The sequence below is a fragment of the Melanaphis sacchari genome, unplaced genomic scaffold, assembly GCF_002803265.2.
Source record: "Melanaphis sacchari strain LSU unplaced genomic scaffold, SCAv2.0 Contig98_pilon_pilon, whole genome shotgun sequence".
NCBI classification, from domain to species: Eukaryota; Metazoa; Arthropoda; class Insecta; order Hemiptera; family Aphididae; genus Melanaphis; species Melanaphis sacchari.
The window spans coordinates 73,716-99,079 of record NW_020271702.1 but is presented as its reverse complement, the minus strand read 5'-3'; the positions used below and the strand labels follow the sequence as shown (position 1 = coordinate 99,079).

Genomic DNA, 25,364 nt, shown 5'->3' with positions numbered 1-25,364 from the left:
TTTACTATCACAAGGTCAAAACAACTTTTCAAAGACGATCGTATTCGTCGTACGCACCAACCTCTTTGCGTTTCATCGCACCCCCTTTTTTTTTGTTTTCTCCGCCCACAAAATATCACTCGAAACAGTCCAAACTCCAAACCGCAAACACAACAATACATCACAGTCATCACTCATCACGCTAATCACATAATACAGATTATAATAGGTATATAGGCAGTAAGCACTAAGCACTATAATATTATACAGACGGTATACGACAATACGTATACAACAGCGAATACTGGAACTGGATACGTTTAGACCTATTTAATCTTTATTCAATGTATGTGCATCGCGTCCGTCACTTCACTCACTTCACTACTTCAGCAGCGGCGATCAGCGATTCCCCGTCAGTCTGCATCCTGCTCAAATGACCGTCCCGGCAACGCGATCTTGAAGTCCATTAATACTCTCAATCGTAATTTTGTAATTATTATAATCGTTTTTTAATGAGACGTGAATATTTGTTGACTGTTCAAATTATGTCTACTAACCAATAACCGTCATTAGCCATATTATCTCGGTCGAACGAATTAATTATCGTATTATACAATTAGCGTTGACCTTTGCACCCGTCGTCTAACGTCTTCATCATGAGTGCCATTAAAAGGATTGTGTCAGTCGTATATCTGACAGTAGTATTGGTCACATTGGTTCAGTGTAAGTACTTTCCGATCCGTTGGAATCGTCCGGATTCCGCACGTCGTGTGTTATTGTGTATCGAACAAAAATCTTTCTGTTTTCAGGTGAAAACTGCACGGTGAAAAAAACTTCTAATGGCACTTTTACTAGAGAACGTCTAATGACTTGCCCTTCATCGGAATCGGCGAAGGATGCAAAATTCTGTTGCTATGACAAGTATGATAGTGTCGATTGCTGCAATGGTGCTGACCATTTACGTCACATGTAAATAATTTTTCTATTTATTCGTCTAAACATTTAGATATAATTTCCAATCTTAAGCTAGTCGCAGCTTAATAACTGTAGCTTTAGACATTCAACAAAAACTATAAGTGAACGTTGTATAATTTATCGTATTAATTTATTCATTTTTAAATTTTTTTTAGAATTCTAAAGTATTTGCCAGACCTGTTAACACTTTTGGTCATAATCGTTGGTCTAATATTGGCATGTTGTATTTTTTGTATCTGCATTCCGTGTTATTGCATCATGAGTCGTCGTCGCCCGAGTTATAGTATGTATATTCTTAAAATACTCTAGTTTAAGATATAATTGGTTTGAGATGTAAATTATATAAGTATAATCTTACAGTATCATAATAACACTTTTCAAAGAATGGTCAAATTTTAGGGAAAATATGTTTCAAACTTAACTATGTGTAAAAAATCATTAGGCCTGATACTATATATATGATTTATAATGTACGATTTTATTTATTTAATTTTTATATCCTAAAAAATATCAATAACATTTACAAATATTTAAAATTAGAAACAATAAGATATTATAGTTATTTAACTATTAATTATATAAAAGGACATTTATTTAGTAATACTGTATAGGTTAAAATTCCATTTTATACCAATGTTTTGTTTTTGCATGATTCATTTGTGACTCATCTACTGCAATTTACAACTATTAATATTAAACATGAATATAGCATTCCTATCTTCATTAAACATATATTTAAGGCTATCAAAATGGAGATAAAAATATGATTTTTGCTCGCATAGAAGTTTCTGAGCGATAAAGCCACTAACATCCTAATAAAAATGATTCATAAGTTTAATATCAATATTTGCAACACATACACATTTTATAATACTAATTCGAACTTAAAATACTTAATTAAGTTGCTAAACCCTAAAAAAACATAGGCAAACCATAGACTTACAAATTTAAATTAATATCCTCAAAGTATTTTTTGTATCATTAAAATCCCAATAGTAATCTAATGTTTAAGTATCAGTATACTATGGCATGTCTATTGAATTATTTTAGTTTATTGCTAAAATATTTTTCACTAAACTTATTTGAAATTTAAATTGCAGAAATATACAAGTTGAAAAATATATTTATTTATTTATTCTATTACCTCATTTTTTTAACAATTATCACTTGAACTTAATAATTTATCACAGATTCCTTATGAAATCCAAAATTCGATGATTATTTTATAATATAATAATAATTAAGCCAACTACTTCTAGAAGTATGATTATACTTATAAATTCTGCCTAGTGAAAATGTTATACAACCCATTTATAATAATTGATTAATTAAGCACAACACCCAGTATTTCCACTTAGATTATTCCACTAGCCAACATTATCAAGTGCAGCAGTACTAATTTTAGTACTGCTACTATCAAAAGGACAATAGTTTCCAATCTACCACTTAAAAATGCTAAAATTTCTTAAAAAGAGGAATAAGGCTTCAATTGTAAGTTCATTTGTGCGTTCTCTGTATGGAGTATAGTGTATGTTTATATAACTTGGTTATCAGTTTTATACTATGTAGATTTATTTAATTTAAATTACATTTTTATGAACCAATGGTGAGTAGGTATGGATAATAAAAATCTAAATGAATTGTTTCTTCTTAATTGTTGTATGTACAGTATTTTTTCATGAAAATTTAAGGTTAATATTTTATTTTATTTTTTCATAAAAAAAGTCTTTGGTCATACTTATAAATTTACTAACAATTATAACATTCTTCTACGAGTTAAGCAATATTGATCTATTTTAATTATGGTATATAATATTATATTTATATTCTATATCACTATATTAACATAATAAAGTCCTAGAATTAAAAAGAGTAAAAATTATTTTATATTATACGTATTTACATTTTACATTATCTGTTTATTTCATGCTAACCAAATTATAAGTATTTATTTGTTAATGATATCTCTGATTAATTTTTTCTAAAAAAATGTTTCAATCTACTTGTTTAAATATTTAAGTAAAATATACTTTATATTTATCTACTATATGATATAGAAATCAGTACTAATACTAGGATTATGATTATATCAATGTTTAGTTCTTAACTAGAACAATAGTTTGTGTTTGTACTTAAAAAAAAAAAAAAAGATAAAATATTTATATTTATACCCTTTATCTAATGCCATAAAATATTCTCCATACTCAAATAATAATATGGTTTCATTATTTTTAATAACAAATATTAGTATTAGTACTTTTACTCTATTTAGTATTCATACCAACTTATATAAACTAATAATTTTAATTTTATAACTTATAATTTAATATAAAAATATAATGTTATGAAGATTTGTTGAACAAAATCACAGAAAACCTATATTTTGCTTATTAATGCCTTTAAGTTTTTACAATATTAATGAAATAACAAAAAAATATAATAATTTAAATTCTTAAAGACAACTTGTTGAAAGACTTTGAACAACTCATTAAAATAATAAATTAAAACTGTTCTGCTTTTCAAATACAACCAATTCCATCCAAAATTTAAACCATAATTATATTTTTTGTAAAATAGTTCACAATAATTTATTTAACTTCTAAGTTCATGAATATAGTGTTTTATGATCGTTTCTGTTTATACCCATTACCCACATATTTCTGTTACGTAATATTATATCATTATAAATTATTATTATTAATAACTGATTCATAAATCAATTGTACATCTGTAATTATTAGAGCCAAGTGGTAAATTGAACTCAATTTATTTTTTGAACCTATACTAAATGTAATGTAAACTAATAAATATAAAAATCTGTTAATAGAATTTCCTTTTTTTTTTACATAAAGCTTATCTTTATTTTATTATATTTAATATTTATTAATTCAAATAAAGGTATAATACTAAGTAAACGATCTGCCTCTGTAATAATTAATTAAAAAGTATACAAAATTTAAACATTTACATGATATTATTATATGAAACACTTACCATTTTAAATGTTTAATTTAATGTGTTAATCAATCAATATATTTATAACTTAATTTACGTTTTAATACATGACAAAAAAATTTATGCTTGAAACTTATCTAAACATAATAAATTTTGTATTAAAAGTAGTGATAAATTAATTTATTGTATAATTTGAATATTTTATATTTTGTTTTAATCAGAAGATTCAAATGATAATGCGAATATGGTTGCTGCTGTTTCTTTGCCCAATGAATCGCAAGAACAAAATATACCAAAAAAAGAAGTTACTCATCATTTACCACCAGGAGCTTATCCTGTTTATCCACAGTTTATGGGTTAGTACACTTTATAATTGTTGTATTTAAAAATCATTAATATGGGATCAAATATTTTATTCATGTTCTGTGTATTTTGTTATTTTGTGTGAAAACTTTCCGTCAATATTTTTTTTTAAGTTGAATTTGCTTTAACTATCATTGAACACTTAAAATTCTTTCTAATAATTCATCCATCATTATAAATAATAATAAAAAAAATAAATAAATAAAATACTTTTTTTGTAAGATACCTTAATTTCTTCAATACTTATTTGGTAACTCAATCTTAATAAAGTTTAATAAATCTTTTACCAATAATATAATATTTAAGTTGTTATTATTAAATTTCAATATTTTTAATAAATAATTTGTTGGTGATTTGTCATTTACAAACTAAAATGTTATGTTAAATGAAAATAATATTTGCATTTTCCATACACGCGTGTCATTGTTATTATTGACATGGGTTTTATTTTTTATTAATTTGAATTTAAATAATTATTTCAGGAATGCAACCATTAAAATCGACTGAAGTAAATTGTTAATTCATACATCACAATAACAATAACTGTTCTTATGAAAAGCCAAAGCATGTTATTAATATTATTATATTTATTTGTGCCATCAACTAAGTAACGAAGGTTTGTGAACGACTAAAATTTTTCTTTTTTCCATATCTTTAAATTTTTGACTTTTAAAGTCTGGCTATCAAAAGAATATTATTATCTTAAATATTAAGTTACCTAGTTTTGAACTGATTATGGTTAGAATTACTTTTCATATATGCATTAAAAAATAAGACTTGTTTGCCTTAAAATAATATACCAGCACAATATTTTGTATATATATTTATGATTTATCATCAAATATATGAGTCAATTAAGAAATAAATATTTTGAAAATAAAAATAGGAGTATTTTTGTATGTTTTGATAAACTATTTTTTTTTCTCAAATTACTTTTTGATTATTCAAAATTATTATTATTATTATTTTTTTTTTTTAATTTCAAATGTATACTAAATTTAAATATTCTAAATTGTTTTATTTAATGTGTAATAATTAGTTTTAGTTTTCTTTTCGTTGTTCCTGAGTTTTGACGATTTATTTGAAAGAAATAAAAATCGCAAGGCTGTAAATTTGTTTTCATATTATTTGTTTTCTGCCTTATTTGGTTTATTTTGTTGGTTCCTTTTCTAAACATTATTTGTCAAATACTGAAATACCAAATACGTATTAACTGAATTGTGATGTTTTACATGTGATTGACTGTCAGAATTAATTTTCATTTTAAATGAGTACTATTTTTGTGTACATTTACACAAATACCAAGATTAATATTTATTCTAATAGTAATTCAGTATCGAATTAAAATGTTTTATTTTGTTTTGTAATTAACAAAAGTTGTATGATCTTGAAATGTAATGTAATGTCTAAATAATTAGTGATTAATGATTATAATATGACGACATGTGTTTTGCTAAAACATTATTTATAATATTTTTCTCTTGAAAATTATATGGTCTGAGTTAAAACTACCATTGTAATCCGATACTATTGTATCGCTTAATAATCTCACTATGGTTGTGTATAAAGATTTCTAATTGATTCAATGTTCGTATTTGAGTTCAATAGTTGTACTATCTTAATAATAAACGAACGTTTGTATTTAATTAATAACTGATACAATGATTTTTGATAAGAATGTGTATTTAAATGTAGAATGTTTTTATTAATATAAGGTTATAATAATATTGTCTTATTTAAACAATGTACAATAATTTGCCATTTTATAAACATTTTTTTTTTTTTTTAAAGACTGGATTTATATTGTATTCATATTTTTAAGTAATGTAAAAAAATGTACAAATTTTTTTGAATTTGTTCATATTTTTATATGCAGTAAAACCTCCTTATAACGATGATCGAATAACAGAAAAATCAGTCAGCCCCCGAGTTAATCCGTCGCAAGAAGATTTTACTGTACTTTTATTACTTAATAACGACTATGGTTTTCTTAATTATTCCACAGTTTGATTGTAGAACTTTAATTGATATTGAACTTTATTTTATTACATTGCCATTTGTTTGATGTAAGATGTTCTCGCAAACGTTTTGTACGGACAAGCCAATGGTACTCAAAACAGAAAAATAACGCCACAATATATCTTATGTTTAATTTTAATGTTTCTATCAAAAATATAACCATGCAAGAATTTTAAATCGACACGAATTATTATTATGCTTTTTTTATAATAATACTTAGCCTGATACAACTTACTTATTATGTATACATAACTATATATAAATATCACATTTACATCATAAATTTAATATTGTACCTACATAAAAATTAATACTATTTTTATCTATAATTATAATTCTACCTGTGTAGAAAACATATGATTTGTATACAACATTAGTAATTTAGTTTTAATAAAACATTTATAATCCATATCAATCGATTTGTTATTTCGTCTTTCCCCTTCGACACTCTTTTATGGTGGAATTTAAAAATTAATATTTACAAGATAAACGGATCGTGTGCAATTATGAATGGATGTAGTGCACTGTCCATTCATCGATTTAAAGTGTTTACGTTTACTCCAGTGCGGACCTGGGAAGTCGAAATTCACCAAAGTTGCATTGTCTTTTCGACGCGCAATATGACTTAGCAATCTGTATCAATGCATTCTTCATTAATTATGACTTAGACTAGGATTTATATGCAATAAATAAATGTAAATTGTGCGTTTGGTTTATTAAAAATTTAAAATATGCATAAAAATGCAATTAATATGATAAACGCCAAAAATATATACGAAATATATAGGTAGATACTCAAAAAAAAAAAAAAATAAATAATACGTTTTGAAATTAATAAAATATTATTCTTGACTATCCACGCTATTCAAATGTATTACACGAAACAATTACACGGTTATTTAAATTTTCAAAACTGAACGGTCTTCAGTTATAATAATGTGTTATTATATAGGCAGAGCCGGATTTACGCCCAGGGCAGCAAATTTTTGGGGGCGGCAAATTTTGTAAGAAATGGAAAAAAAAATCGTATAAATATTTTATGCATTTATGTAACTGCGTAAATTAATATTATTGTAAAATATTTAATAAAACAGAAGTAAGTCCGTGAATTTGAGAAATAAATACGAGTAATACTACATCTTTTTTCTTGAGATTGGGGCGGCATATTTAAAAGGGCCTAGGGAAGCGTCTGTTCTAAATCCAGCACTGTGTATAGGTATTTTTGAACAGTGTCAATGCATGCGGTGCACACTGTCACACGACAAAAACGTCTATATATAGTGAGTAATGACGAAATGTACCATGAAATATGCATTTTTCGCATTTTTTAAAGTCGAAATATGGAATAATATGCAAAATAAAAACACCACAGTTCACCTCATCATGAGGTGATTCTTGGACATAACTGACAGAACTACAGAAGTAATAATCGAAAGTTGCATATAAATCATAGTCTCAGTTATATGACTATATATTATAAGCGCTAAAACTTTTGAATCTCAATCGACGCCAGTCACGCTCGTTGGTTTATGAACTTTGTGGGTTTTATCGTTTTATACATGCGCGAAGTCCCCCCCCCCCCACCATTACCAAACTTATTTGCATAATTTTGGTGTCATTTTTTAATTTGTAGCTCAAAAGGGTGAGGGGGCTACATGAAATTGGCCCCCTTGTCTTATTTTGCTTATATAGTGGGCTGGGAAATAATTTGCAAAATGATAAATTTAAAAAAAATTGGTCATGGTGGGGGGCAACTTCACGCAAGCTCGTTTTATATGGCTTTATATTATGTTGTAGTATTTTTTAGTCTAATATTTATTGTATATGCGTTCTTATACCTACGCGGCTACCCTTCAAAAAGACAACGTTAAATCGGTGGAAAGCATTAGAATTTAGTCACTGTGACCAGTATTGGTTATCAGAAAACTGTTTGATTTACTTTGCTCCGAATTTATTATATTTTATGTTTTGTCGAACATCGTGACATAGCAACCTCTTTGATCACGCCAAAGTATTTCGAGGCTTATGTTATAACTTATATTTACATTTCGATGTTACAAAAAAAAAAAAAAACCCTCCCCCCCGATCAAACGAAAGCTCGAAAAGTTCGTTTTAATTATACGATTTGACAACGTCGCTGTATTTTGAGTAAATTTTGTCCAAAAATTTTGTAGACAAGTGTATTTGAAAATGTTATTATTATTATTTAATTAGCTTTTAGCTAATCATGAAAAAAGCTGTTCGTTCGATATTAAAAAATTACACGCGTAGATATACAATTTACATCAGTGGAGTCGTTTTGATGTTCGAGAAATCGTTAAAAAGCAGCCAGACGGGCTAGTTATCGGTAAAAAAACATGACTAATGACTAGGTATAATGAATAATGAATATTATCAACAATTTTGGCCCCCCCTTCCCCTCTGTTCAAAACTTAAATAGCAACGACGCGTATCTCGGGGGTAGGTATAAACTATTATTATTCGTCCACAAAATCACCGATCTTCTTCACACGTTTTTGCTGCGACCGACTAACTTTTGATACTTTTATCAAGTTTTTTTAGGGGCGAAAATCTCGATTAAAATAGTGAGGAACCATCGAGGTTGCCGACTGTGGTCGCGCAGAAATAACACGCACTTTTGGCTTTTATCGACACTCTAAAGTCTATAAAGGGTTTAAATGGAAAATTATTGAGTATGCGTATACATATAGGAATTTAGCACGACCCTGCACAGTATGCAAATGAACAGTAATTAAATGAAAAAAATAGTTTATAAACACGTCTTGCCGTAAGTCAAATATCAATATATATAAATATTTATAAGTACAATTTGTTTTTCGATTTCGATGAATTTTTTTTGATTTTTTTTTTTTTAGGGTAAGGAAATTTATCTATCGGATACCGCTTCTATATATGTGTACGTATATATATCTACCGTTGCTGACAGCACAGTCGCCGACTTATGAACTTTTTAAACCTCGCCCACGACGAACCATTCTCTTTCCGGACATCCCCAATCCGCATCCTATTTTCCAGAGATCGAGCCCGCGCCCATTCAACCCCGGACCCGTGCACATCCCAGCCGTCGGTGTCTACGGAACTCTGGCGATAGTCGTTTACCGTCAAGTCCACCGCGTCAAATTCGTCGCTAGCGTACGACACTATGACCCCGCTGCTGTAAAAGCCGGACTCTTGCAGCTCATCGGTGACCTGCAATTCGGCAGCGCAAAAGTCGAATACTCGCTGGTCGGTAGCCTGCAGCTTCAGCGGGTTCGGAGCTTGCAGGCCGTCCGTAGCACTGTTGCACGAGTTCCGGTCGGCCGCCTCGACTACCTCGCTGTGACTGGGGCGCTGCTTCCGGGTCGGGGCTGGACGGTTGCACTCGACCGGCGACGGACGATGCAACGCTTCCGTGCTGGTCACAATTAATCGTTTCCGGGCCGCGGCGTGGACTACCGCCGCGTCCGTCTTTCCGGCCGCGGTCATCGATTTGTACGCACGTCGTGATCTCTTCGACGACGGTTGTCGAATGACGACCTCGAACTGCGTCGGAGTCGCCAAATCGAGCACCTGAACGATCGATCGATCTGCACATTTGCAACTGTCGTCCGGCGCCGTCACGGTGCAACTGCAGTTCCGATCTCCCGTCATCGCCATGTCCGACGTGTTGTTATTGATATCTATCTATACACATTTGACATTTCGCTTCGCAGGTTCTCCGTAGGCCGCGTTTACGCGGTATCAGTGGAGTGTCAAGTGTAATGTTCAAATTCCCGTTCCGTCGCTGCAGTTGTTGTGCAGCTGTGGATATAGCGTTAAAAGTTAAAACGCGTTAATACTTAGATATATAATAGTATTATTAGTATTTATATACTTAAGTCCTAAATACTAACCAATATAATATTAATCGGGCGAAGTGAGAATATAAAATATATTACATAATATCATATAGAACCCCAAAAACTGGTGAGTTTAAAAACTCGACCTCTCATAGCGACTCTATACGTTACCCCTAAGGGATACATGAGTTTATCTATAAAAAAATGCATAGATAGACGATAGACTTATACGGAAATACTTTTAAATTATTTTGTTTTTATCAAGGCTTTTAATCGTCGAAAAATTATTGCTAAAACGTTTTAGAAAAAGTATATAATTGTCAATAGTCATACGTCTACATATTTAATAAGTTATTATCAAGACTGAAGAAATATATTATATTTCGTACAATATTAAATAATTAATTTATGATAGTCAAAAAGAAATAAAATCCATTGAAATTTGTTAATTGTGAGTAAGTATTTACAACCAATAACAAGCATTATATCAGATAGGTATTTCAGTATTTGAAAAAGTAAGTAGATAACAAAACCTTAAATTAGGCGTAGGTGTTTAAATTTCAAATCCTACAGAATATTACAATCGGTGTCAACCTACCATATTACATATTTTCATCTTAGATTTATTAAAATATTTTAGCGTTTAAAGTTCTACTATGAAAGTTGTATTACACAATTACAATTAAAAATATAAAATATTATTGTACTAAATAGGTACTATTATAATTAAATGTTATAAATTATAATATATTTTACAGATAGGTTAAGTTACTCACCTAATTGTCTATTGTAATTTGTAAAATAATGTGTAGGTACCTACATCGTATTATAAGGTACCTGTATGAGTAAAAACAAAAATATGAAAATATGGTTTTAGTTATTTTGTAATTATTTAAAAACACTATCCGTGAGTAGATATTTAAAACTGTTAACGTATTTTATACACACGATATAGTTATTAGTCAATGACGTGCTCAAACGATAAATACTTTCGAAAAAAATTAACTCAGTCTACCGTAGTATTACTAATATTGAAATAAATTATACTCTAATAGCAATGTAAATATAATATATATCATAAAATATATTCAATAATAATAATAGGCTCGCAGACCGTTAGCAGAATCGTTTTTCATATGCAATGATTTATTGCTGAATTCAAAGTCGTCACACTCCTCAATGGCTCAATGACGACGATACGGTATACATTCTACACATTTTCAGTGTATCAGAGCTGTCAGCTATGTATTTTTTTAGTATGCGTGAACGTACCTATATCCAAGTGCGTAGGTACGTTATAAACCTATATAGGGTCATGCTGTACAAACTTTGAAATTATTTATCAAATCATATAAATTTACAACTCGATTACTATTTAAATAATAACACTGAACACTGATGCAGAGTGCAGACTAAGTGATAATAAATTAAGAGGGTGGAATTCAAAATATTGCAGGTATACGAAAAAGGTTTAGAAACTTAGATACAATTGTGTTGAAAAATTAAATCGGTGCCTAATAAACATTTAAAAGACAATAGTTGTTAATTATCACAATACATACCTTCTTTATTTATTTATTATTTTTACGATTGATTTGAAATTACAGGCGACAGAGCTTCTAATTTATATGTAGGCTACAGCAACATTGCTATTAAAAAAAAAAAAATTATAAAAAATAACTCCTTATAAATGTATAGGTGAATTGATGTAATGAAAAACTATTTATTTTTTTTTTTTTTTTATTGATATCGGTCACTTATTTATTTTTGTGCTTGATACTTATACGTCGGTGACCTTTGTTTTATTTTTTATTGATATTTTTACAAATATAACTTATATAACTATAGGTATGAGTAATTTAAATACATAGGTATAATATATTTTATAATAATATATAGTTTGCTGTTTGTGTTTGTCCTTGTACATATGTGAAATATTTGAAAACGCACTTTTAGAATAATTGTTTAAAACATACTTACATTATTACTATTTCAGTATATTATATATGACTATAAAACCAATTCACAGTTTGGCTGTATAGTACGTATACGCATTATTTCTGTAATTATAATAGTATCTATTCAATTGTTTTTATTTTTCAGTATATTAGCCATAGACCAAATAGTGTGTACCTACACATATTGTCTCTGCACAAGTACACACCAACAGCTCAACAAAACTAAAATAAATAACACTACTTTATACCCATATGAGTACCTACCTAATTGTTTAATAAATAACTAGATTTATGTTATGTGCCGCAAAATACACTGTGATTAAAATATAAATTTATGATAAATCTGTTGACCTCAGTTCACACAAAATTCGCGTATATATGCATGATATATGATGAATTAATGTACAACCAAAACAAATAACGAGATAAGCGAAGCAAAACGAACGTCCATGAACGAAGCCGCATGGTTAAAAAAGTCTATCCTATATAGGCTATAGTCACGGTACCAACTGACATTATATAGGTACCTACGTTTTTATCGGACAAAATAATTACGTTTTCAAATATAAACTGTAGTCAGTAAGCATTTTTGTAATTATTTTTAACATTTAATTAAATCGTACCATTTTGATATTATAATACATCGCGGATTGCGCTACTGTTTTTTTTTTTTTTTTTTTTTAATTATTTCCAATGTATTAATATATTCATTCGTATACGTTGACATGTAATTGTAGAAAAATTAGACACACGACTTTTTAAACGTGATATGCGCTTAGTGTGATATTTTAAAATTAAAATATTTAACAGAACAATAGGAGAGATAAAAACCTAATCAATTTAATGAAAAAAAAATAAACTCGGTCACAAGCTCGTGCGTTTACTAAATAAATACTTAAAGAAATAACAAGTTTTACCTAATTCGGAGAAAACTAACAAACGAATGTTTTGTATTTCAATACAAACTGTTTTCTAGGTTCTGATATAAACGATATAGTACCTCGAAATTTCATTCAAATAACTAATATCGAACTTAACTCTTATAACTACGATTCTCTAAGCTTACCTGAGTCCTGTATTGAAAAATTAACTTTGAATTTTTGAAATTTGAATGTGATATATGCTCGAAATAAAAACTTGTTCTTAAAGCATTTAATGCTACGATTTTTACAATTCGCTTTACGGTTTGCAGTTACGCGAATTCGATTTTAAGTTACAATATATAGGTAGAGGTACGCGTTGAATGTCGATGTATACGACGAATGGGACGGATATCGAAATTGAATTTATTTCTAAGTTTGTTTCGCTTTTCACGTATATTGAAAGTGTTGCGGACTGCAGTGGTAATATATCTGCTGTTCTTTTTATCACACAGAAGTCAGAAACAAATATTGCATATTATAACAATTTAAATGTATACCTATATTTTTATTTGCATTACCTGCATGTCGTTAACAAACAAGTGTTCGTGTAAATTGTAATTAAACCAATGTGATTTATTCCAACGGGTTAACGACTATAATAATGGGTATACGTCATTATATAATATAAGTATAGTGCATATTATGTTAAGTACTTATACCAATAAACACTAACATTTATTTGCTTTACCTACCTAGATTTTTACTCGAGACATTTTGAACTGTACAGAAATAATCAAATCTATCAAAATATCTCGGTGTTAGAATTTCAAGTTACATTTGTGTTAACGTTGGTATACATATTATTTTGAATATACATAATTATATTTTTTATAATGTGCTTGTGCTTAATAAATCTGTATTATCGTCATAAATACTATATTTATACATATTAAATATGTATTTATAATCAATGATAATAATATTAATAATATGTAAATTCTTATAGTATGGTCTTTTGAAAAATCATGTTTTTTCGAAAAAATAAAATATAGGTAGATACATAAAATTAAATAGCTAATAGGTATAAATAAAATTAGTAATACTTTTTAGAATTTGAAATGTACTCGTAATGTTTTTTTTTTTTATTTTTTTTTTTTTTTGTTGGTAACATAATAAATAATTTGTTTCAAATTATAATTAAACAGTTATAAAGTATTTATCTGTAAAAATGTATACATTTTTAATTTTTTATGTATAAATAATTATCGAGTTGAGCTATCGATAAATTAATAATAACGATACTCGTAACACTTTACAGTTTATATCATACAGATCTATTTTGTTGATTCTAAAATATTGATTATTTTATTACACAAATATTTACTGAATGATGCACGATTTTTTTTCCGTATCATTACTGTATGAAAAATAACAAAAATATTTAATTATCTTGCTATGAGTTACAGTTTATTCCCCCTCTCGCCGTAACCTTTTATAGACTGTATTGCTATAAACTACAATAGATTTACGCACAATCGATATTTTCGTACGCCAATATCAGTTAATATAACGTAACGCAAAGACCTTAAAAATTTTGTAATCGTGATTATTTTACTGAATTAGTGAATTGGACATTTAACATTTCATTCACTTTGTTTTTTATTTGATCAAAACAGTTTCATAACTATCAGAAATATGGTACATTAATTTTTATATAGTGTTAATTGTGAACTATAACTATGATTCGTTCACTGCAGGTATCCCTCCTCATTGGATAACGGGTAGTTTTTAAATTTTAACCTATCCAAGACCAACAGATACGACGTTAAATTATAATAATTAACTGCTCACTAATACTACATACTACTGCCCATATAATGTATAGTCAAATCAACTTAAATTTAATAAACATGTATTTTCAAAAATTTAAAAATTTCGAATGTCATCGTGTATATCACATAGGTTTGTAAAATCAAAGTTGATTAATAACTAAGCTGCAGCCGTATGAAGTCAAAATAAATGTATGTGGTAGTGCAATACGAACTAAAATCGTTATTATTACTCTGAGGCAGCGATTCTCAACCTTTTAACTTCCGAGTATACCGCACCTACACATCTAGAAAATTTTCACTCACCATTTAATTTAGAAATATATTAAAATATTAAAATTTATTAAACAAAAGTAAAATTAAGCATGTACTATTTGTTAAAACATAAATCGACCAAGCATTACAACATTATAGAGATTATCGTTTATCAAAATGCCTATCTTTAATGTGAGTAAAACCGACTATTTTGTTTATAGTAATCAAATAAACGAAATAATATTTTATGTATATAATAATATTTTATTTTATGATAAATATTTATTTTTCATTCAAGTACCACCTTTGAGCTTTCTGCGTACCACTAGTGGTGCACGTACCATAGGTTGAGAAACGCTGCTCTAAGGCATCGTTCGTGGCTCGCGCAGCAAACGATGCGTGGATTATTTTCGTACATTTTGATTCTGACCATAATGTCCGCAAGGTCATGCCGCTTAATTATAATTTCTTTTAACTTTTATAGAATACTTCATACTGTATAAAATATTTTGTATAATTATAGTGCATTTAATGAATACTACATTTTTTAAATTCTCGATATATCTTTATTGATATGATCGTTGCATGATAAATTCGTATCTTTGGTGATTAGGTGGGGTGCTGCCGATTTTATAAGATCACTTAACTCTGCTTAGATCATAACATTGTATACGATCCAAGACATAACTGTACACGTAACGTATTGAATTTTAATAAGATCATTAAATAATAATCGCTAGATCCATGTCCCATGAATATGAACGTATTTACGGACACCTAATCTTCTATTTTGTTTTTTTTTTCTTATCAAATTCAATATTTAATTGTAAAATGTATAGCCATCATATTATAACTGGTGATTTATATGCAAATTCCAGCAATTTTTGTAGAATTAGATATATTCTAATGATAATTGCTCTACTTATTTTGAAAATTATTATACTTTTTAGGTATTTTAAGATAGATATTTAAATATATTGTTATTCTTTCCATTTTTTACAACTATGACATTGTACGTTGAAACAGTTTAAATAATTTAAAGATTCCCATTGTAATTTGTAATTTGAGAGAAGTTTATTTAGTGATTAGTGAATGTATTAGAAAAATTCAATTAGCTCATTTGAAATAGGAATAAGCAAAGGGGTTACTTTCCAAACCACTATGACTTTACATAATATATAAGCTGCAGTAGGTAGGTAAGTAAAGCAAAGTAATAATTTTAATCATTAACTGTTTTTTTTAAATTATTATTAATTATAGAAAAACATTGCATCTTAATTTTAATCAGAATATTTTTAAAGTTTAAACGAGAATTTTTATAAAGAATAATATTATAATTATAAATATAAATAATATAATATATATTTAATAAAAAAAAAGTAATTAGGTATTGTTTATTTTATTTTTCTTACGTATAAATTGTACATTTACTCTTGCAGCGTATGTGTAACTTAATTTTCATTGTAATAATTTCTGAAGTTTGGTAGGTACTTAAAACATAAATATTATCTATCAAGGATAAAATAATGTTACATAATATTATTACACCTAGTAATATTCATAGTAATATAATATAAGAGTTTTGATAATTAATATTTTATCAATACATAATTTATTACTTATTATTAATTATTTAATTACTATAATTAATTACCTAATAATTTTTATTTTTATTTTTAGTTAGATCTTATAACACTTATAACGTATAGGCCGTATAGCAAGTGATAAGACATTCAAAATCTCTTACAAAATATATAAGTTAATGGGAACATGTCAATCATGATTTTTTTCTACAGCTCAGATCCATTGACATAATGATATGTACATATAAATATATAATATAGATATTAAGTATATGATATTTCATTATTACTAGATATATTATGATATGTTAAGTATAGATGAAAGTAAAACGTGAATTGATCCAATCAATCCAGAAACTAAAATATACATTTTTTCGTATTTTATATAATCTGTGTTAGGCTTTGGATTACTGTGAAGAAGGCCTTTACCTCAATCCCCTTCAAAAATGTGTTTAAACCATACCCATAAACATAAGTTAATCAAAGTTTCTAAATCAATAATATATAGTAACAGTATTAATCTATATATCCATAGCTAACGTTTTAATAGTAAGTATATATAATATTAGTTACGGGCATAATTCGAAATCGGACAAACCTCAAAAACGCCCAAGAAAAACGCAATTTGCCAACGATACTTGAGCAAAACGTTATATTCCGGTTTTTGCTTGGTCAAATCTATAGTTGTAACCAATCTTATTTGGAAAAAATTGTAGCGCCTTAAATACTCTGATATTAATTATAAATAATTATAAGATAAATATTATTATTCAATTATAAAAATATGATTTAATACGCATAAATAATAATTAAAATATAATGATACTGGGTAAAATGTTAATTTTAAGAATTAATAAAGTTAGTACATTTAATCATGAGAATACAACGAAAATACATTATTGAGGTGCTTACATACGTGATTAATAATAATAAAATTATATAGTTATTAATTATTATCTTCCAGTTAGCAATATTATATTACTTAAAGTGTATGTGTGTAGTGTGTACCTATAATATAAGAAGTAAGTAAAATACAACAACAACGATAAATTGACTACGTGTGGTCATTATTAATCATAATTAAATCTTACGATAAAATCACTACGATTTTGCCAAAATGAGATTGGTCACAAGACTTACAAGTTACAACCAGTGGCGTGGAATGTACTTAAACAGTATATAGTAAGTGTTGATTACAATTTCAGTAGTAAAATGTTATGGTTATATTTTTATGACCAAATAAAAATTTAATCTAAGCCATGATCAAGTTGTAATAATGAACGATTATATATTATTATTTAATGTTTATCAACTTTGTTGATGGTATTATTTTTATGATTTTATTTTTTGGTTTTGGGCGTTTTGGCCATCAAAAGATAACAAGTACCTAGTCGATTAAATGTCTTCCGAATCTCCAGAACATAAACATTAAGGTCCAATACATTTTCTAAAAATTTGAGAAATATGACGTGTATTTAAACGATTCCTTATTTTATGTATGAGACTAGTACAGTTCATACAAATAGAATAATTAGATTATAAATAATTGCATTGGAATTATTATATTTTGGAATAGTTTAAAGTATAAACTATATGAGGGATAGGTACTGACAAATTATAAATAAATCCATACTTTCCAACCAGTGTTTATTTCAGGGAATAATCGGGAGGAGGGGGGTAATACCCCTAGAAAAATGTAAGTCTTACTACGTCAACTAACAATAAAATAAAATAAATATTATGATAGAGGTTATGGTTGTACTGGTGGCCATTACTCATTAAATAAGATCACTTCTTATGTGGACAAAAACTACAAAAATGATAATGTTCCTATGTAATTTAGATTTATTTTTACTTCCCTTCATTACCTATTTGATCTTGTTTTATTGTACCCTTTTAAAAATTTACGATATCCCCCCCCCCCCCGGGATAGAACTCTGAAATAAACACTGCTTCCAGTATTAAGTTAGTAGAAGATGACAAAATAATTTTGTAAAAGAACTGCAAAGAATAACTCAAGACAACGATACCTAAATTAATTAGGTAACTTAGTCACTAAGTGATGACTCGTGTAGTTATGTAACCCATACAAAGTGGTAACTAAATTCGATAATTTTAAAAAATTGATCTATCAAAAATATGAACTTGTTTCATACACAAAAAATAGATTTTAATAAAATCAAGTTGAATTGAATTGTTTAAAAACAAGGCTAAGGAGGTATCTTATGAGTACCTCGGTAAACAAATAATTTAAAAATTTTTCTTTTTTTTTTAAACAGCGATTTTCATATTTTGATAACAATTTCAAAAATACTAGAATTTACAATTTTTTAGGGCATGTTTTGATACTTTTATATAACTTTATCTGCATGCATATTTAAAAATAGGTTAATAAGTTAACAGTGTAAATACTGTGTAAGCTAATGGGTAAATATTATTATTTAAATTCTGGTTTATCAATACAACAAAATAAATAAAATAAAAGTGAATAATTCTTTGGTTAAATTAATTTTACATGAATTATAAAACATTTTATATAAAAAAAATTAAAAATTAGAGTCTATAAGGAAAAGGGGGCAAAGGGCCTCCTTGGGTCTCGGGTCCGCGGCTGATTCTATCATCGGAAATTCATAATTATTTTTTTTTTTTTACTTTGCTATCACTTAAATAACAATAATAAAAATTATCAATATTATTTTTAAATTTCCACCTTAAAATTAACAAAGCAATAATACGAAAATTGCCTTAGCAATGGTTTACCTAAAATGAAAACATTATCATTACAGCGACTCACTCGATGACGAAATTCATTCGAAATCGATTATACAGCAAACTTGAAACTAGCTAAAGTAGTAAAGTGACATCCACAATTTTATTTTACCGTTTACACCATATCCCCTTCTCACACATCCAGAAGGCCGAATCGGCATTATCCTATAAATAGAGGTAGGCATATTCGGATATGCATTATAATTTATGTATGATGGAATAGCGCAGCAGCAACTGGTTTTTTCAATGTCAAAGTACAGATTTTGATCGGTCATAAATGTAAAATTGTAATATTTCAATTAATTCAACGATTGTCCGACAACTATTCTACACACCAGACACCACACAGTAGTTACTAGTTAAGTATGTGTAAATGTGTAATAAATCATACTATAACAATACAATATTTTACATGTTACAGTTAAAACTTGGGTACGTATTATAGTGATGATCAAGTTATAGACCAGTTACTCCCGCTAACTTCACGGATGACCAAAATCATAGGTCTAAACACCAGGTGTATGCTTAGTGTACAGCCGTTACTCGTTAGGCGACCCAAACGTTGTGTTATTAATGCATTTTGATTTTTCACCGTTGTTCGTTATTACCGTTTTAACTATTAACGTTTGAAGTGTTCAGATAAACGTTTTAATTTCTTATCGGCGTTATAAATTTAATCAAACTAAAACATTTAAACGCACTGATTGCATTATTATTAGTGTACCTATATTACACACAATAGGTATCGTTATTGCACTTACATTAACGCGTCGGATTGATGCAATACCTCTTTTTATTTAATTTTTTTGTATAGATAATTTTTGTTAGTTTACTTATGAGTGTGTGTTCAATGTTTACAATCTGCGATGTTTGTTTATGGCAAATAGCCGAGTGGTAAAAACTCGTTACCAGATTTGGCCTTTACTCTTAACAACCATGCTATAAGTGTATTATGAACGGTCGAAGGTAAATCACGTACGCATTGATTATTTTTATATCGGCACCATAATGTTCATTGATGATATTCTATTTTTGTTCATAACAAATTGCAATTCCACAAGGAACGTCCGCGGCGGCAGTCAGGTCAGCTATTAGGCATTATCCAATTAAACGCTAGTCCGTCGTCCCCACAAAGTCCACCGTCTGTGTGCTTGCTGCGCAGTGAACTCGAACTCACTACTTAGTAAAGTCAAGTCACCAGTAAAGTAAACCACGCCCGCGCGCGCAAGTCGTCAGTCGAGGTTCCTTGTTCGTTGTTGACGCGAATGCGAAATTATTGAATTGCGTCCGTCAGTATGTTATACTCTTTGGAATCGTTTTTCTGATAACACCACCACGGGTACATAATAATATATTAAGCACAATAACATAAAACATTGATACAAATCGACTGATAAGATACGGTGTGATATTATTATTTTAAACTGATAGTACAGTTGTGATATTGCGGCGATAACCGAATAATACATTGTCATTTGTCATTTTGTTACGATATCCTTTATATTATAATAATGCTTAGGTCACAAAGGAAAGGCTATTAAGCCGTATTCCCGTTTCAATTATTTATTCAGATCTAATCAGACGTCAGTTGTCTGTATAAAAACCTCAAAGACTGACTTACAAACAATAAAACGATTCCTATTACAAAAAAAAAAAAAAATAAATAAACAAGTACGTTTACTTACCTATAAAGATTTTGGGTAAGCATCGATTAATGAAATATATAATAAATTATAATTTTACATATGGTTAAGACTTGTGTAAATATTGCATTTAAAGTTTCACTGATTAAGTCGCATTTTTCGATTTCAATGTTTCATTCTCAATTATATTCAAACAAAGCATTTTATTTAAATATAAATATTTATTGTCTTGTTTTTTTTTTTTTTTTGTGCTTAATTAATAAAAATAATAAACATATTATTATAACACCACAGCGTTTTTAAAATAGATTATTTTTTTGCTGTATGATTTCATTGGTTATTTTAATGAAGTATTTTATGACTTAATGCAAATACTTTTAAATAATGAAATCTGATGAGTTCAACTAAAGTATATTTGATAAACATGTTGATTCTTTAAAATGTTTGGAGGTTTTCAGATTTTTAATCATGTATGCTAATAAATTCTATATTATATTTAATTTTTATCAGGATGTTTACCAAGAAACACTTCCAAATCAAAAATTACTGAGTAACAAAGGATATACTAATCATGATTCGTGCCAAAGTAATGAAACTTTTTATTATTTTTATAATTAAAATATACTCAATACATGACATATATGTTTATATTTTTTTTTGTTCAGAATGAACCATTTTCAGATTTGAATTCAAAATTACGTTTCCGAACTAAATCATCAAGACAATATGATATTTTACCAAAACATGTTAAGGATGCAGTATTCAAACATGAGAATAACTCTAAAGGAATACGATCAATACCGGCAGGACCACATCATTTATTATTATGTATTGTAATTTCGGTTGCTATTTATACAGTTTTAGCTATACTAGAAAAAAGTTTACCTGAACCTGTGACAATATCCAATGAACACAATCATCCAGACCGATTTGTTGCTGAAAGAGCCAGAGATCACTTGGTTAAACTGACATCGATAGGACCTAGGCCTGTAGGAAGTAAAGAAAATGAAATTTTAGCAGTGAAGCTATTATTAGATGAAATTAAGTTAATTATTAAACAAGCTGATCCTTCACATAAAATTGAATGGGATCTTCAAACGGTTAGTGGATCATTTTCATTGCAATTTCTTGATGGCATGACAAATGTGTACAGGAATGTGCAAAATATTGTTGTTAAAATTGGTCCTATTCAAACATCTCGTCATAGTTTGCTGATTAATTGTCATTTTGATTCAGTCGTGGACAGCCCTGGTAATATAAAAAAAAATTTCCAACATTTTCTATTTTTATTAATAATTTTATTTTATAGGAGCAAGCGATGATGGTGCCAGTTGTGCCATTATGTTAGAACTATTACGTGTAATATCACGCCTTAAAATGCCTTTAAAAAATAACATCATTTTTCTTTTCAATGGGGCTGAAGAAAATATGATGCAAGCGTCACATGGGTTCATCACTCAACATCAATGGGCCTCTAGTATACGGGCATTCATAAATATGGAAGCTTGTGGTGCTGGCGGTAAAGAAATACTGTTTCAAGTTGGTCCTAACCATCCGTGGCTTTTGGAAGTAAAACTTGAAATTCATAGCGAGTTAAATTTATTAAATTAAGTATTTTAATTTTTTTTTTTAGGCTTATTCGGATACTGTGCCCTATCCTTTGGCTTCTTCTATGGCTCAGGAAATATTTCAAAGCGGTATTATACCAGGCGATACTGACTATAGAATATTTCGTGACTTTGGCCGTGTTTCTGGTATGACAATTTAATTATTGAATAATAATATTTTTAACTTGTAGTTTTATTTGTTTTTTTAAGGTCTTGATTTCGCTTGGTCAGCTAATGGTTATGTTTACCATACTAAGTTAGACACGGTAGATAAAATTCCTCTTGGTACATTTCAAAGGACTGGAGATAATATGTTACCTTTAATCTTAAAACTAGTGAACTCAGTTCAAATTTCAGATGTTGAAAAGTACAGCACAGGAAATTTAGTAAATAATTTATTATATATTTATCATTATGAAGATATAATATGTTAATTACTTTATTTTATAGGTGTTTTTTGATTTTTTGGGTATATTTATTGTTCATTGGAGTGAAGTATTATCTGATATAATCAATATTAGTGTGATTATTATTTCCCTATTAGTAATTTTGTACAATGCTAGTCATACTCATGTTACAGGTAAAACATTTTATTACATTGATTATTTAAGATATATCAGATATAGTAACATATTATTTGGTTAAGATGGGACCTTTTTTGTTTAGGTTTTAGTGTAAAAGATTATTTTAAATCATGTTTTAAGTGCTCAAGCTTAAATATATTAATATGGTTAACAACTCTATTCACAATAGCCGTATTATCACTGACTGTTGTGATGCTTGATCGCCGTTTAAGTTGGTTTGCTCAACCAGCTTGGCTCTTATTTTTATATATTACACCAACTATTTTAGTACCAATGGTTCTGTTGGTTTTATTTGGTCGTAAATTTCTGTGGGTAAGGATATCAAATATACAGGTTTGATTAAATATTTTAAAATCATTGATTATTTTTGTTCACAGGGTAAAAAAGGAACCCATTACCCTCAGTCCTTAATGTACTGCATTTCTCGCGATGGCAATCAACTGTTGTACATTATGATTCTCTTGCTGTGTGTATTGCTGCGTATTAGGTCAGGATTTGCAGTTGCCCTCTTTGTTACTAGCAACACTATCAGTATTATATTACAGAACACTGTACTAAATAATGATTACGGTACAGTGTATTTTAATTATTAATATTTTTCAAAAAATTAAAACTGATTTTTGTAATAATTAGGCTATAAAGTATTGTGGTTACATTGGGGCTGTATGCTAGTACCATTCATGTTGTCTGCTTACATGATACAAGCGGCGCTTCTCTTGGTGGTCCCTATCATGGGTAGATCAGGATCTGGAAATCACGCTGAATCAGTCATGTCACTCATAACATCAGCTATGTTCACTCTTGTATTCAGTTTCTATGTAAGTTGAATCATAGCAGGCACAATTATTAGCGATGAATTTTTGATACATTTATGTTTAATACATATTTATCATCTTTTTGTTCAGAATCCATTGGTGTTACTACTTCAAAAAGTGTATACTGTGTTTAGTTCATTGGCAGTTGTGTTATTAGTTTCATTTCTAGTTTTAGTATTTACACCACTCGGATTCCCGTATTCTGGCGATCCTAATAATTTGGCACCTCAACGGTTTATGATAGCGGTAATTTTTTTTTTTTTTTTCAATGACACTCAAATAATTATTATCGTTACGATAAAATTCCATTCGATACATTTTTGTTTTCAGCACGTCGAACGCAGTTTTTATGGCTACAACGGCTCACTGAGAGACCATCAAAATGGACTGTGGATTGTAAATCTGGATGTGAATAGTCCACACTCGGTTATCAGGCATGCACCCGAATTGATGAACGCCCGACAAATAAGTCAGGAAGAGTGTGACAAAGAACTGTACTGTGGGCTACCATACTTCATACCAGTTACTACATTTATATGGTTTGTTGGCTTAATCTGTAAAGTTGTATGCATAAATGATTTAATCCTGTTGAATGTTGTTTTAGGAAAACTCATTGGATTGATACGAAACCATTGGATGTCGATATACCATTAAGTCTTAATTTGACATACAGAGATTACAGATTGAATGATGTCCAAAGGCTCTCGTTCTCTGCAAATGGTATGTATTGATTGATTTTAATTTATTTTAAAATGAAAACAAATTTTTCCTCGATATCCAGGTCCTGACCATATAACATTCACGTTATCTTTGTACGACGGTATCACGCTGAAAGATTGGAGCTTAAATAGTGGCGAACCTCTCAAAGGACCACTATGGAACGGCCGTCCTACTTATTTTGTGTACTATTCGTGCGCCAATGACATTATTCCATGGGACTTTTGGATCGATATAGTAGTAAATATCACACAGATTAAATAAAATATATTAGTTGTTCCGATGCGAATACTTGTCTCACAATAATTAAACAATTAATTGATTTTATTTAGGTTCCAAAAACTCATGTGGGACCTCAAATTGAAATTGGATTATCTGGGCATCGAATGCACGGTCCACATCAATACACGCCAGAATTGAAAAAATTATTTAATCAACTCCCGCAATGGACTACTACGACTGGTTGGGCTTCGGCTTATAAATCTTACACTTTATAAACACAAACATTTATATTTTAATGGACTTTGTTATTATAAATTATTTACGATGTTTAATACACAATTATATTAAACTCGACAGGTATAATGTAATTTAATTTCTTATGGTACTAT

The 25,364-nt window shown here is 28.6% G+C and overlaps 3 protein-coding genes across 12 annotated transcripts; 2 read left to right on the top strand and 1 right to left on the bottom strand.

Moving 5' to 3' along the window:
- Positions 1–125: 125 nt before the first annotated feature.
- On the top strand, positions 126–5,087 carry LOC112603149. The gene is made up of 5 exons (XM_025351589.1): positions 126–702; positions 789–948; positions 1,110–1,237; positions 4,131–4,265; positions 4,755–5,087. The coding sequence occupies exons 1-5, from the start codon at positions 636–638 to the stop codon at positions 4,790–4,792; spliced, it is 528 nt and encodes a 175-aa protein (XP_025207374.1). The 5' UTR covers positions 126–635; the 3' UTR covers positions 4,793–5,087.
- A 158-nt stretch (positions 5,088–5,245) lies between these two features.
- LOC112603150 lies at positions 5,246–13,496 on the bottom strand. Of its 4 annotated transcripts, XM_025351591.1 has the most exons (7): positions 13,155–13,496; positions 12,268–12,310; positions 12,111–12,190; positions 11,693–11,779; positions 10,907–10,967; positions 9,227–10,092; positions 5,246–5,462 (listed from the first exon to the last, which is right to left on the bottom strand). In XM_025351591.1, exons 6-7 carry the CDS (start codon positions 9,946–9,948, stop codon positions 5,456–5,458), a joined length of 729 nt encoding a protein of 242 aa, XP_025207376.1. In that variant the 5' UTR covers positions 9,949–10,092; positions 10,907–10,967; positions 11,693–11,779; positions 12,111–12,190; positions 12,268–12,310; positions 13,155–13,496; the 3' UTR covers positions 5,246–5,455. The 4 variants fall into 4 exon arrangements, with proteins under 4 accessions (XP_025207376.1, XP_025207375.1, XP_025207377.1 ...); XM_025351590.1 differs by lacking the exons at positions 12,111–12,190; positions 12,268–12,310; XM_025351592.1 differs by lacking the exons at positions 10,907–10,967; positions 12,111–12,190; positions 12,268–12,310.
- A 6,117-nt stretch (positions 13,497–19,613) lies between these two features.
- On the top strand, positions 19,614–25,319 carry LOC112603144 (endoplasmic reticulum metallopeptidase 1-like). 7 transcript variants are annotated; one of them, XM_025351583.1, is made up of 16 exons: positions 19,614–19,745; positions 19,809–19,819; positions 21,541–21,616; positions 21,696–22,281; positions 22,340–22,599; positions 22,664–22,784; positions 22,848–23,023; positions 23,088–23,217; positions 23,304–23,533; positions 23,599–23,791; positions 23,855–24,039; positions 24,127–24,282; positions 24,367–24,575; positions 24,641–24,756; positions 24,818–24,993; positions 25,086–25,319. In XM_025351583.1, exons 3-16 carry the CDS (start codon positions 21,602–21,604, stop codon positions 25,248–25,250), a joined length of 2,718 nt encoding a protein of 905 aa, XP_025207368.1. In that variant the 5' UTR covers positions 19,614–19,745; positions 19,809–19,819; positions 21,541–21,601; the 3' UTR covers positions 25,251–25,319. The 7 variants fall into 7 exon arrangements, with proteins under 7 accessions (XP_025207368.1, XP_025207366.1, XP_025207363.1 ...); XM_025351578.1 differs by lacking the exons at positions 19,614–19,745; positions 19,809–19,819 and adding exons at positions 19,922–20,353; positions 20,449–20,726; XM_025351581.1 differs by lacking the exon at positions 19,809–19,819 and having other exon boundaries at positions 19,614–19,750.
- The last annotated feature ends 45 nt before the right edge of the window (positions 25,320–25,364 follow it).

What these genes read in the sequence shown, in the direction of transcription:
- LOC112603149 (XM_025351589.1), top strand. Translation starts at nt 636, where the DNA reads ATGAGTGCCATTAAAAGGATTGTGTCAGTCGTATATCTGACAGTAGTA. An exon ending in ATTGGTCACATTGGTTCAGT is followed by an intron (nt 703 to 788) that starts GTAAGTACTTTC and finishes TTCTGTTTTCAG; the next exon opens with GTGAAAACTGCACGGTGAAA. An exon ending in TCGTCGTCGCCCGAGTTATA is followed by an intron (nt 1,238 to 4,130) that starts GTATGTATATTC and finishes TGTTTTAATCAG; the next exon opens with AAGATTCAAATGATAATGCG.
- LOC112603150 (XM_025351591.1), bottom strand. Translation starts at nt 9,948, where the DNA reads ATGGCGATGACGGGAGATCGGAACTGCAGTTGCACCGTGACGGCGCCG.
- LOC112603144 (XM_025351583.1), top strand. An exon ending in ACCATCCGTGGCTTTTGGAA is followed by an intron (nt 22,600 to 22,663) that starts GTAAAACTTGAA and finishes TTTTTTTTTTAG; the next exon opens with GCTTATTCGGATACTGTGCC. An exon ending in CTCAACGGTTTATGATAGCG is followed by an intron (nt 24,283 to 24,366) that starts GTAATTTTTTTT and finishes TTTTGTTTTCAG; the next exon opens with CACGTCGAACGCAGTTTTTA.